This window comes from Capra hircus, chromosome 1 (assembly GCF_001704415.2).
Source record: "Capra hircus breed San Clemente chromosome 1, ASM170441v1, whole genome shotgun sequence".
NCBI lineage: Eukaryota > Metazoa > Chordata > Mammalia > Artiodactyla > Bovidae > Capra > Capra hircus.
Window position 1 is genome coordinate 67,839,316 of NC_030808.1, and position 12,987 is coordinate 67,852,302.

Sequence of the window (12,987 nt, forward strand, 5' to 3'; positions counted from 1 at the left end):
ACCAGTGTTCACAATCTCCAGTTACACTGGCCACACTAGGTTTTCAATTAATCCCCCACCTCTCTAGCATGGCCATCTTTTCCCCCTGAACCGCTTAACCTTGAGCCCAGAAAATCCTGCCACAGAAAACAGAAATGAGGGGCCAAGAGGCTTCATTTCTTCAGGTCCGTTGACTGACAGCTCCAGGCTGGTGTCCTGACGGATGAACGAGCTGAGCAGGCTGTCGGGGAGCAATGCCCGTGTTGCAGCCATGCCCATTCTCATGCATGCCCAGAGGAGAGAGGCGTGGGGACAGACCTGACACCCGGACTGTCATGGTGACCTGGCTCCCGTCCATGACGTGGAGGTCAGAGAGGCCCTGCAGGAAGAGGGGCGCGGTGGGCTTGCTGGGGGCCGCGGGCAGGAGGCACTCGCTCTTCTCCTCACTCTTCTTCTCTGCGTGGCAAACAGAGTGTGGGGTGAACACCCACTCATTCATTCCCCAGACACGGACTAAAGGAACACTCAGCACTTGAACGTGCTGGGGCTCAAGTTCCCGCCAGAAACCGACTACGGCCAGATAAGGGGTGTGGGAGGCCCGAGAGACCCCTGGGACAAGGCGTGGCCGTTTCCCTGCATGGCACAACTGTGCTCTTGCCTCCCAGCAGGGAAGCACGAGGCCTCTGGAGGGCCATGTCCAACCTAGGCTCTGGGTCCCCAGGAGCACTTCCGGGGGGTGCAAGTGGCGGGGGAGAGCCAGCGCTTGGCATCCTATGAGATTTTCACCCCTTAAATTTTATTTACCCTTTTGAATAAGTGACGCATTCATATGGCATAAAGCTCAAAAGGTACAAAGAGAATGTGTACAGTCTCCCTCCAACCCTGTCCTCTGGCCGAATGTCTCTCCCCAGAAGCAACCAATCTCCAGCTTCTTGTTCATCGTGCCAACGATGGTCCGTGTGTATAACACACAATAGCACATAGGTATACACTTTTATTTTTCTTCTCTTAAAAGACTGATAGCAAACTATATACAATGATTGGCACCTTGCTTTTTCATCTAACAATACAGTCATCCCTTGGTATCTGCAGGGGATTGGTTCCAGGACCCCTTGCTGATACCAAAATCTGCAGCTGCTCAAGTACCATATATATATATATATCATAATATTTGCATATAACCTAAAATCCTCCTATATACTTTAAAATCACCTCTTGATTACTTATAACACCTAATAAAATGTAAGCACTATATAAATAGTTGCCAGCATGGCAAATTCAAGTTGTGCTTTTTGAAACTTTCTGGAATTTTTTTTTTCTCAAAGATTTTTGATATGTGGCTGCTCGGATCTACAGATGCAGAACCCGCAGGTACACAGGTCGGGCTGCACATCTAGATGTCTCTCATGAAACAGAACCGGAGAGCCTCTTCACTGTTTCCTATGGCTGCATGGTGCTCCATTACCATCTCCTGAGATTTTAAGCACCTCAAGAAAGTCAAAGACACTGCATCATTAGAATGACTAAAATTAAAGACTGGTCATCCTAAGGACCTTGCTGGCGAGGACGTGGCACAACCAGAACTCTCCTACGCTGCTGGTGCAGGTGCAAAATGGTTCAGACCCTTTTGAACACAATCTGACAGTTTCTTAAAAAGTTAATCATTTAGCACATGATCCATTCATTCTATTCCTGGGTATTTACACAAGAGCAATGAAAGCACTTGTCCAAACAAAGACTTGTACACAAACATTCATAGCAGCTTTCTTCCTAATGGCTCCAAACAGGAAAAAACCCAAATGCGCATCAACAAGTGAATGAATAAACACACTACGATGTATCCATACCAATGGACTACTACTCAGCGCGCTAACGGAACCACTACAACAAGGACAAATCTCACCAAAATTACCCTGAATGAAAGAAAGCAGACCAAGAAAGTACACTGGATGATTCCATTTATAGAAAATTCTAGAAAAAGCAAAATACAGCGACAGGTTTTTGGGGGCAGGGGTTGGGGGATAGATTGTGAAGGGGCATAAGAAAGCATTTGCAGTGATGGAGATGTTCATTTCTTAAAATCATGGTGAAGGTTTCATGTATAAAGGTTCAAAAAATGAAGTGAAGTCACTCAGTGGTGTCCGACTCTTTGCAACCCCATGGACTGTAGCCCATCAGGCTCCTCCATCCATGGGATTCTCCAGGCAAGAGTACTGGAGTGGGGTGCCATTTCCTTCTCCAGGGGATCTTCCCAACCCAGGGATCAAACCCAGGTCTCCCGCATTGTAGGCAGACGCTTTACCATCTGAGCCACCAGGGAAATCCTAAAGGTTCAAAGTAAACACCATAACCATATACAGTTTGTTGTACAGCCAAAATGGGGAGAAAATCTCTCTCTGGGAGAGGGAAAGAGTGCCCCAGCTAGCCAGACAGAAACTAGAACAACTCTCTGGGTTCAGGGCTGGCCCACTCACCCCCATTCTGTTCTCTGGGGGAGGTAGGGTAATAAACAGGCTTTCCTTCATTCTCAGAATCCTCCCTAAGCGGGGCTCCGACCTGCCTCATGAGATCCAAAGGGAAAGGGGCAGCGGAGAGGTGAGCTGGTGTCTGGCTCCCACAGCTTCCAGCTGCTCAGCCCCTGATCCTGCCCTTCGTCCTGTGAGCCACACGGTTCTCATCTTCAAAAATTCTTTTTCAGTCTTTTTGTTTTTGTCTTGGTTGGGGGCGGGGGGCAGGTCTGGAGCGGGCAGGGGTAGAGACAAAGAAGGCTATGGTATCTCTAAGGTAAACTCTAAGTTTGGGGGCAGGGGGACTGTGGTATTTTGAGTTCTTTTTAGCCCAGAGCCACACAAACCAGATCTTCTCCTGGAAGCCTGTAGCCATGACAATTCATTTCTAGGCTGATTTACATACCTGGGAAAGGCCTAGCTCCACACTGGCCACTAAATGAAAACAAAATATGGCGTGCTCAGAACATGCCCTGTACAGCCTCTGGGGCTGAGGGTGGGAGAGGCTGGGAAGACCAGGGAGGTGGGAGGACAAGTTTCCCCAAGGCAGGTGCTGTGTGAAGGGCGTGGAGCCAGAGTGCAAGGGGACACAGGACCCATGCCCTGGCATCATTGCCTCTGACAGGGGCAGCCAGACACCCTTGACAGAAGGCCCAAGCGGTGGGCTTGAGGGACCCAGTATTGGGAATGCTTAGATCTCCGTGGGCAAGCAGGCTGCCTCAGGAGAGTTGAGGAATTTCCTCTTGCACAGAATGAAAAGGCTCAAGGACAAAATGTTTTCGCCTGTCCAGAGCCCTCCCAGTTCCCGCCTCTCCACTGTCTTGGCCAGAGTCCCAGCTTCACAGAGCTCCCTGCAGGCGGACTCTCATTCCCAGATGCTCCGGGAACATCAAAACCTCCAGCTCCCTTTCCTGCAAGCAGTTGACAGCTCCTCCTTGACCCCTCCATGTGTTAGGTCTTCCTACCACTCAGTTTCCAGGCCTGGGGCGTTGGCAAAGCCAAGCCACCCTGCGGGTCTCAGCCAGTGCAACTAAAGGCCCATCTGCACCTCCCTGCCCAGACAGGGTGTCCTGGGCGCTGCCTCCCACGTGACAGCTCACTCGTTCTCCAAAAGCCACTGAAATGTAGGATCTGAGGCTGGGACTTGGTCTTGGGCAAGGCATGCTCTCTTTCTAAAGCTTGACTTCCTTAACTGTATTTAGGGGAATAACAGTACTATTATAGGACCTAGGGGGTTTAAAGAGATAATATATGAAAGTACTTTCTCCAGCCACCCATCATCCACATTCGCAGGTGTGTGAGGCTGGCATGAGCGCTCACTCACACCTACCTCTTGGGCTTAATTACCTGGTGGGTTTATCAGCAGCAGAAGAGAAAATGGAGCCTCACCCCAGGATTAAAGATTCTCATTTCTATGTCACCGAAGGGAAATACTGTGAAGAATACAAATGCGTTGCTTAAAAATATGGATATATCTAAAGAGAAGGAAATGGCAACCCACTCCAATATTCTCGCCTGGAGAATCCCATGGACGGAGGAGCCTGGTGGGCAACAGCCCACGAGGTCGCAAAGAGTCGGACACGACTGAGCAAGTTCACTTCACTTCACTTCACTTCAATCTAAATTTTGAGAACAAAATTTCACTGCACTCCTTCAGAGAGAGATGAGTGACAGTATCTGAATCTGTGGAAGCTGCCCCAGGCAGGCATTTAGTTCCAGTGTCACCCATCGTCTCTGACCCTGTTGTTGCCTCCCCAGCAAGGGCCCCACAGCAAGAACAAAGAGCAGAGGGAAGTGACAGGGGGTAAATGTGCAGAATGAACCTGTTCTCAAGCCTGCCGTTCAGGGTCACGTGGGACTAGAGGCACAGAGAGCCGGGCTCAGCCCCAGTCGCCGCCCGAGAGTCTTCACAGAATGAGAAAAACAACCAAACCTCCCCTACAAACACACTCTGGACTCAGATCCCGGAGCCAATGAGGATGTCAGTTTTAGACAAGCAGCTTCCTTAGGCAACCCCAGAAAAGCAGCCCTAACTTGAATCCTGAAACCCCAGTCCCAAGCCCACCATGCAACTTTACTGGAGAGAGGCTGGGACGTGCTCAGGTGAAGTAAGCTACTCAAGGTCCCCGAGCCAGTGACAGGCAGACCGAGAGCTCAAACCCAGGCCTCCGGACCATGAGGCCCAGGTGTTCTGAGACTGTCTTTTCCAAGGGAGCCAGTCACCTGCAGGGATGGCCATGCTGGACTCCCGATGAAGACAGATGTGCTATGTGGACCCCCATTCTAGACACCTGACAAGGGAGGAAAGCTAACACAGAGCAGGGAAAGTCAGGGCAAAGGGCAAGGTGTGTGTCTGTCATTTAATTCCAAAGCCATACACAACTTATCCTGGCTCATCTGTGGCCGATAGATCACATTCCCTCTTGCACGGACTTAGATACAGTAAGAAGAGACAGATGGAAATGGGTGTTGTGAGCTCCTAGCTCGAGCTGCGTGATCTGAAGCAAGTCCCCCAAGCTAAGCCTCAGTGTTCTCTCCTCTAAACTGATAAGAATACAGTTATCATCACTTACTGACGATCCTGCCCAAGTGATAAGGGGTAATGCACACATCATTAGTATAATGCATGATAAACACTGCCGGATTTTCAGATGATTCAAATAAGGACATATATAAAATAGCTAAAGAATATCTGGCACATAACAAGTACAAGAATAAATGTTTTGTGCCTTTCCTAATCCGACTGTTTTTGGTTAGGCAAACTCAGTCTGACAATAACTACTGAGACGATGAGAAATGATACAATATGGTCTCCTCCCAAACCAGGGTATTCACATATCTGAAAGGTCTCAGCTGCGGAGATAACGTTATAACAATGCCTTACAAAGGTCAGCATTTAAGGATTCTAAAGGATATCCGCAGCTCACAGTTTATGTTCAACACCCTCTGAAGTTGGGAAGAATGTGTCCTCATTTTACAGCAGAGTGAGCTGGGACTCAGAGAAGGAAGCTGGCAGAAAAGCTGACACGGCCAATGGGGTCCTGGTCTGGATGCTCCCTTCCTGACCTGAGAACAAAGGCCAGTCAGCTAGGTTCCCCTGGGAGCTCTCCGTCCTTGTGCTCTTGCCCAGAGTAGCTGGTTCTCCCAGAGACGTCTCTCCTGGAGTCCTGGTTTAGCTGTCACCTGGCGCAGTCCTGGTTTCAGGCAGGGTAGATGGACCAGGGTCTGAGGAAAGAGGCCGCTGGGGGCCACAGCACCTCAGGAAACCTGAACCTTTTTCATTTGGGGAGGGCAGACTCTGGCTGTGGTACACCAAAGGAGGAGGTCCCTGGGATGCAGTGGCAGACTTGCAACCCAGCTCAAATGGGGCCGGATTAAATATACCCCAGGTCCCCCGACAGCTGTACTTCCTCTGGTCTGCTGAGACCAAGCCCACAGGCCCTTTGTCTTTGGAATCTAGGGCGGGCTGAACCCCCTTGATTTATGGACCTAGGACTAAATTTCTGAGGTGAACGTGTCTGCTGCTCAGGTACTTGGTCAATTAGCCAATGGCCCTCCACTCACTCGCTGGCTCTCTCTGCCATTAAACTGGGTAGCCTGGTGTGGGGGTTCTGTTCCACATTGAGAGAAGGGAAAAGGAACAGGATTGTCCTCTGGTGGGCCAGACAAGAACTGAGATCAAGAACAGCTATAAGCAGTGCACATGCTCGGTCACATTCAACTCTATGCGACCCCGTGGACTGTGGCCAGTCAGGCTCCTCTGTCCATGGCATTCTCCAGGTAAGAATACTGGGGTGGGTAGCCATTCCCTTCCCCAGGCAATCTTCCCAACCCAGGGATCGAACCTGGGTCTCTTGCATTGTAGGCAGATTCTTTACTGTCTGACCCACCAGGGAAACCCATAAGCAGTTTACTGACAAGTAAAAAATGATGTCATGTAGATTAAACTATAGCCGGACTCAGGAAAGGGAGGAGAGAAGAGAGAAGGTGGGAGAAGAAAGGAACATGGAGAGAGAGAAAAGGAAGGAGAGAGACAGACAGAGAGAGAGACCACTCTTTGAGCCTATATAGACCCTCCAGAGCTTCCCTAGTAGCTCAGCTGGTGAAGAATCTGCCTGCAATGCAGGAGGCCCCGGGGGGATTCCTGGGTTGGGAAGATCCCCTGGAGAAGGGATAGGCTACCCACTCCAGTATTCTTGGGCTTCCCTGGTGGCTCAGATGGTAAAGAAATGGTCTGCAATGAGGGAGACCTGGGTTCGATCCCTAGCTTGGGAGGATCCTCTGGAGGAGAGCATGGCAACCCACTCCAGTATTCTTGCCTGGAGAATCTCCATGGACAGAGGAGTCTGGCAGGCTAAAGTCCAGGGGGTCGCAAAGAGTCAGACACGACTGAGTGACTAAGCACAGCACAGACCCTCCAAGTTTTCCCTCCTTGGCCATTTATGCTCTGTTCTGACTCATCAGAAACTGTTTCTGAAATCAGTCCCTAGTCATGAACTTAAACATAAAACTCTTGCTCTGGGGAAGCAAAAGTATCAAACAAATGACTTCTCAGAGACCCAGAGCAGCGTGAGCAGAACGAGCATGTGGGCTGAGGCAACTGGCGGCCTAGAGGGCTGCCTGTGAGCTGTCCTATTGTGGCTGCTGACTTGACGTCTGAGCATCAGTTTTCCTCATCTGTAGAATGGAGTTCATTCAAAAGCAAAGCATGGAGTCGTTACAGGAATGAAACAAAACAAACTGGCTTTAACTGATTAGATCATTTATCAAAACAATGTTCCTCATTAAAAATGATAACTGACGGTCTCATTTTAACACTAATAGGAACTGATATAATCCCAATAATAGGTTTTGAAAAGCTCTTATTTAGAGGAAGTTAAGCATCCACACAACAGGTGCTATTTGCTACTTTTCTCATTAATTCTCATACAATAACTAGTATATCATGCAGATGACATTACCCTTATGGCAGGAAGCAAAGAGAAACTAAAGAGCCTCTTGATGAAAGTGAAGAGCAGAGCGAAAAAATTGGCTTAAAACTCAACATTCAGAAAACTAAGATCATGACATCCAGTCCTATCCCTTCATGGCAAACAGATGGGGAAACAATTTAAACAGTGACAGACTTTATTTTCTTGGGCTCCAAAATCACTGAGTGCTGAGTGCTGAAGAATTGATGCTTTTGAACCGTGGTGTTGGAAAAGACTCTTGAGAGTCCCTTGGACAGCAAGGAGATCAAATCAATCAATCCTAAAGGAAATCAATCTTAAATATTCATTGGAAGGACTGATGCTGAAACTGAAGCTCCAATACTGTGGCCACCTGATGCAAAGAGCTGACTCATTAGAAAAGACCCTGATGCTGGGAAAGATTGAAGGCAGGAGGAGAAGGGGGTGACAGAGGATGAGATGGCTGGATGGCATCACCAACTCAATGGACATGAGTTTGAGCGAGCTCTGGGAGATGGTGAAGGACAGGGAAGCCTGGGGTGCTGCAGCTCATGAGGTTGCAGAGTCACACACAACTGAGCGGCTGGACAACGACGACAACTAGTATGAACTTCCTCATCAAAACGAGACATGGGCAAGGCCTTGGGCTTTCTTGGGCTTGAAGATCAGGAAGCCGCTGCAGCTTTGTCACAGTGCTGGTGTGGACCCGAGTGTCTGCTTTTGTCCTGCGGTCACTCGCCTGCTCCTCCCTTCTGAATCCTTCCTCACTTTACATGGGTTTAGCAAGAAAAACACTTCCGAATTTCTCCTTAGACAATTTCCCTTGGAAGTTTTCTCCACCTGTCAACTTTTACCAGCTAAGTTACCGCTCTCTAAAGTGCCCCATGTTTATGGACTGAATTCGCATTAAATGTACGTGAGTAGTTTGCCTTGAAAATGGCTCTTAGAAGGCTCCCAGCTCATTCAAAACTTGTGTCAGATGAAAATAAAAAATTAAGGATGTTACCTTTAAAGTGTTTAAACAGATGAGGACACCCATATGAAACAGACAGAATTCTCTACCATCTAAAGAGCTCCCCAGGGCTCCCCGTAAGAGGGACCACTGCCTGTCACAGTTTTTACTAAGTCCTGCTGTCAGAGCCTCAGGCCCTGTCTGTCAGTAGTTTCCCTGACACCAGCGTCCCTGGATCCACAGGTTGTCACCAAACAGAAATGGACATGGAAGGGCCCTCCCCTACTTCCAACATCCCCTGCCCTCTCTCAGGTGTGCTGACACATGGACCTCCTGAAGATGCAGTTAGGGAGAGGGAAAATTATTGCCTTCATCTCTGAGCTACTAAAGATTTTCCTTAAGTTTCGAAACGGAAATATTTTGTTTAGTCATAAAAATGCAAAATATCTTTCCAACAGCAAATCCAATTCACTCCACACACTGTTATACTACTCACCCTGTTACACTATGAACGTTCAATGAATCACCAATGAAAGACAGTTCCAGAAGCACACTTGTCCCTCCTTCCTTGATGTGGTGCTCAAAATCCAGCAGGGTCCAGGGGTCTCAGCCTGGCCTCCTCCTTTCCCTAAGCTCCAGGACTGCTGACTCAAGGGCTCAGCAGGGTTACCTTTGCCCAGCCGCTCTCCATCGGCAGGGCATTTATGCACAGTGCAAATCCCTCTCCAGGGATGTCTGCGAACTCTCGGCCAACAAAAGTCTGTCTAACTGAATAAACCGACTTGGAGAGTCAGCAAATGGTCTGCTTGTTGGACATGAAAAGAGAGCCTTCTCCCCAGAGCCATGCCCTCTCTTTTGGTTTTCCTGCTCCCCACTGATTTCTCCAGACCCTGAGAAGCAGAGGTGAAGAAGCAGAAAGGAAAAGCATGAAAGGAAACAACGGCATATGGCACTCCCTCCCCCTCCCAAAGAATCTCCGACCAGTAATGATAGGGTTGCCAGATGGAAGCGGGACTGTATTACAACCACAGCCTTCTCAGTGCCTTAGGAGTTGTAATCAAACTCTAAACGTAGAGGTAGGCCATCCAAACCAGCCCATGTACCCTCTAGAGGCTCGTCTGGAAACCACACTCTCCACCACACTGTCGAAGCACGGATCGCATTTTGCCATTAGGAACACAAAACTGTAATTCTGGATGGCATTCCTGACCAAGGACTCCGAGTAAAAAAAAGCTACAGATGGCCTGCAGCGACCTAGAAGGAGGCTGTGGTGTGACACGCTCAGTGGCTGTGGAGCATGAGTCTAGCTCTCTCATATTCCGTGGGATATGCGTGCGCGTCATGGGGGGATAGCCCGGGGATCACATCGTGTCTCTGCATTGGCATGCAGATTCTTTACCACTAAGCCACCAGAAGCCCCCAGAACTTTCTTTTTAATACATTTAAGAGGCTGTCAGTGCTTAAAGCAAGGGGCTTTCCAGGTGGTGCAGTGGTAAAGAATCCCGTTGCCAGCGCTGGAGATGCAAGAGACGCAGGTTCGATCCCTGGGCTGGGAAGATCCCCTGGAGAAGGAAATGGCAACCCACTTCAGTATTCTTGCCTGGAAAATCCCAAGGACAGAGGAGCCTGGTGGGCTACATACAGTCCATGGGTTCACAAAGAGTTGGACACGACTGAACACACACACACACACACACACACACACACACACACACACATAGAGTGTTCCAAGCTGCCCCGCAGAGGGCTTGTCACTAATCTGAAAGCCAGCTGGGCTCTTACTGATGCTTTCACTGTCCAGAGAATGGCTGATTTCCTGGTGCCCATTACTTTCATTAGGGGCTCTTTATCAAAACAAACACTCTAGTAAATATGCTTATTACATTCCATTTTTTATTTTAGAAATCAGGGTTTTTAAAAAACTTAACTTATCCACATTTTATGTCCTTCGGTGCCTTTAAGAGCCCAGCAGGCCTTCACTTAAATAAACAAACCATTAGGCTAAGACACTCTGTCTAAATGGGCACATTAGCAGGTTAATAAATCTATAGTCACTTAAGGATTTTAGCCTTGACAAAGATACTCCAAGGGGAGAGAAATTAAAAAGATACTAGTCTAAGGAAGCCCCTGTACCAATGGCCAGTGCATATACACTGAAATATTTACTCTCCTCTGATATTCCTGGGTTCTGCAGGAATTTAGATTAATCATCCTTAGATTAATCACCCAGGCTCTATCCTGGGTCAGGAGGGAAGATTTTCGTGGCCTGGTTAACTACTGGGGACTTTTTCCTAGTATGGGAGGAGGAAAGCAGGAATATTTGTTGGTGGGGGGGCGTTTGAGAGCTAGCATGTAGGTTTACTGAGCACCTCCTTGAGCCCTGAGCCCCCAGGCAAGAGAGGAGGTGGAGGGAATGCCCCCTGCACTGCCGCAGAGACTCACCCACCTCCATTTTCCCTTCATCCATTCACTGAACACATGTTCACACAGTAGGACACGCCTGCATGCAATGATGAGACATGGTCCCTGCCTGCAGGGAGCTAACAGTCCAGCAAGAAAGGCAGTTGGACAGGCAATTAGAGGAAATTTCATGTCGGGATAAAATGCTTTCTCCCCTCATCGTCCTTCTAGAGACTTGCATGATGTACCCCTGCCTCTCTCTGTGAACCTAACCTCTACCACTTGCCCCTACCCCTCTCCCGTGGCTACGGCCTCACTGTCCCTTGAATAGGCTGCTCTTGTTCCCAGCTCAGAGCCCCTGCACTTGCTGTACCACCTGCCCGGAGCAGTCTTTTTTCCACTTCATGAGGTCTCCCCTTAGATGTCACCTTTCCCAAGAGGTCTCCTCTGGCACCCACCTAAGAAAGGATCCCTTCCACCGCCTCTCTATTTCCGTTTTCTTAATAGCACACTTGTCAATGCTGGCTTAAGCCAGCTTTGGACCATCCATCAGAATGTAACAGGCAGGAAGACAGGACCTGTTTTCTTTTCATGGCAGCTTCCCCAGAACAATGCTTGGGGCCAAGGAGGTGCTCAGGAAAAATTTGCTTGTAAGTAACTGCTGTGATAAGAGAGGTACAGCAGGTAAGAGGAGTGACGTATGTGGGAGGGAGTTGGTCAGATCTGGGGAGGAGGAGGTTACAGAGGAGAGAAAGCAGAGAAAGCCAGGAGAAGAGGCTGCAGAAGGCCCATCAGAATGCTGAGTGAGCAGCTCCTCGATGCTGCAAAACCTTGGCAAAAGGCTGAAGAGGTGAGAAAGAGCACCCATGTCTGGCCTTCAACAGGATCTGCTAAACTCTCCTCCAGCGAAAGTTGCCCTAGAACCTCTCCTCCCTGGAAACCAGAGCAGCGGAGGGAGAGGTATTGATGAACGGCGCCCTCTTGTGGCCAGAATTCCGTGAACAAGGTGCTCAGACTATGGCTTTAGTGTCTGGCCCAATACCTGCTTTCTCTGATTCTGCTTCTCCCTTCCTTTTACCCAAACCAAACGAACAGACAGACAGAAAGACAACCACCCAGTGCAGCAGAGTTGATCCTTTGGTAATACCGCTCCTTAGACTTGCCATTTGGAAAGAGTTTGTCTTATTTAAAGGTTGGGGCTCCTGAGCACGTCCCACGTCTTCAGCGCATGACACGGCAGCCTGGCGGCAGGCTTACAGCCAGGGAGCCTGGTCCACACTCCAGCTGTGGCCTGGGGCCACACAGAGGGGACAGAAAGGCCAGGCCTGGGCAGCTGAGGGAGAGGCCGGGACAGTGGTCGGCGCTGCATGGGATAAACGCCTCCACTGCAGTCATCTCCCACCCTCTGAGCCACCACAGAGACTGCAGCCAAACAAGCTGCCAATAAAGTAAGAAAAACTCCATGGCTGAGGCTAGTGTGGGACGTGGACCAGAGCCCCCCGGGTGCCCTGGGCATGGAGCCAGGGGTGTCACTGTGCCAGGCTCGGCCTCCCCGATCCTGTGCAGACAGCCCAGCGCTGCGGCCGGAGCGTGGCCATGTCTTACAGCCTCCTTCACCATTTATGGTAGCTGAGCCTCTGTTTGGCCTTCACAGACCAGTCAAACCCCACACTGGGCGAGGGGGGGTGGGGGGTTGCTGTAGGGGTGTCCTGCTCACACAGGGCTGTTTTCAGAGCAGATCCAAACAGGTTCTGGCAGAGTCCTTGACGGGACCGCTCTGTTTCTGCTTTGAAACATGCTCGGGTGGGCAGCCATCCAGGCCCCACTCCTCCCACAGACCTAGGGGGCGAGGGGGAGGCCCCAGAGTCTTCTTGCCCCTCTTCTGGGGACCCCCATCTCCGCTGGGACTGTTAGCTCAGTGGGGTCCCTCTAATCCAATCTAAACACAGGCAGCCCAGGACAGGCTCTGGATCAGCAGGGCCCTTGGTTGAAGCCAGCCAGGGAGGCTGAGACCACACAAGCATCATGCACCTCTCCGGCTCCCTCCACCACCACCACTTTGGGGTAGGCCTTTTGGACCTCCAAGGAGAGCCCAGGGGTGGGGGAAGGTGGGAGCAGCGACCCTGGCCTGGATCTGCGATTTCCCCAGACCCCTCAATCAGCCATGAGTGAGATCCGCGAGGAAAGAACAGGTGGAGTG

At 49.9% G+C, this 12,987-nt stretch overlaps 1 protein-coding gene across 1 annotated transcript in view; it reads right to left on the reverse strand.

Moving 5' to 3' along the window:
- The window catches only part of MYLK (myosin light chain kinase), a 146,112-nt gene that overhangs the window by 94,463 nt on the left and 38,662 nt on the right, over positions 1–12,987 (reverse strand). The window contains 1 exon segment of the mRNA XM_018045771.1: positions 298–435. Coding sequence (XP_017901260.1) covers positions 298–435 — 138 coding nt within the window.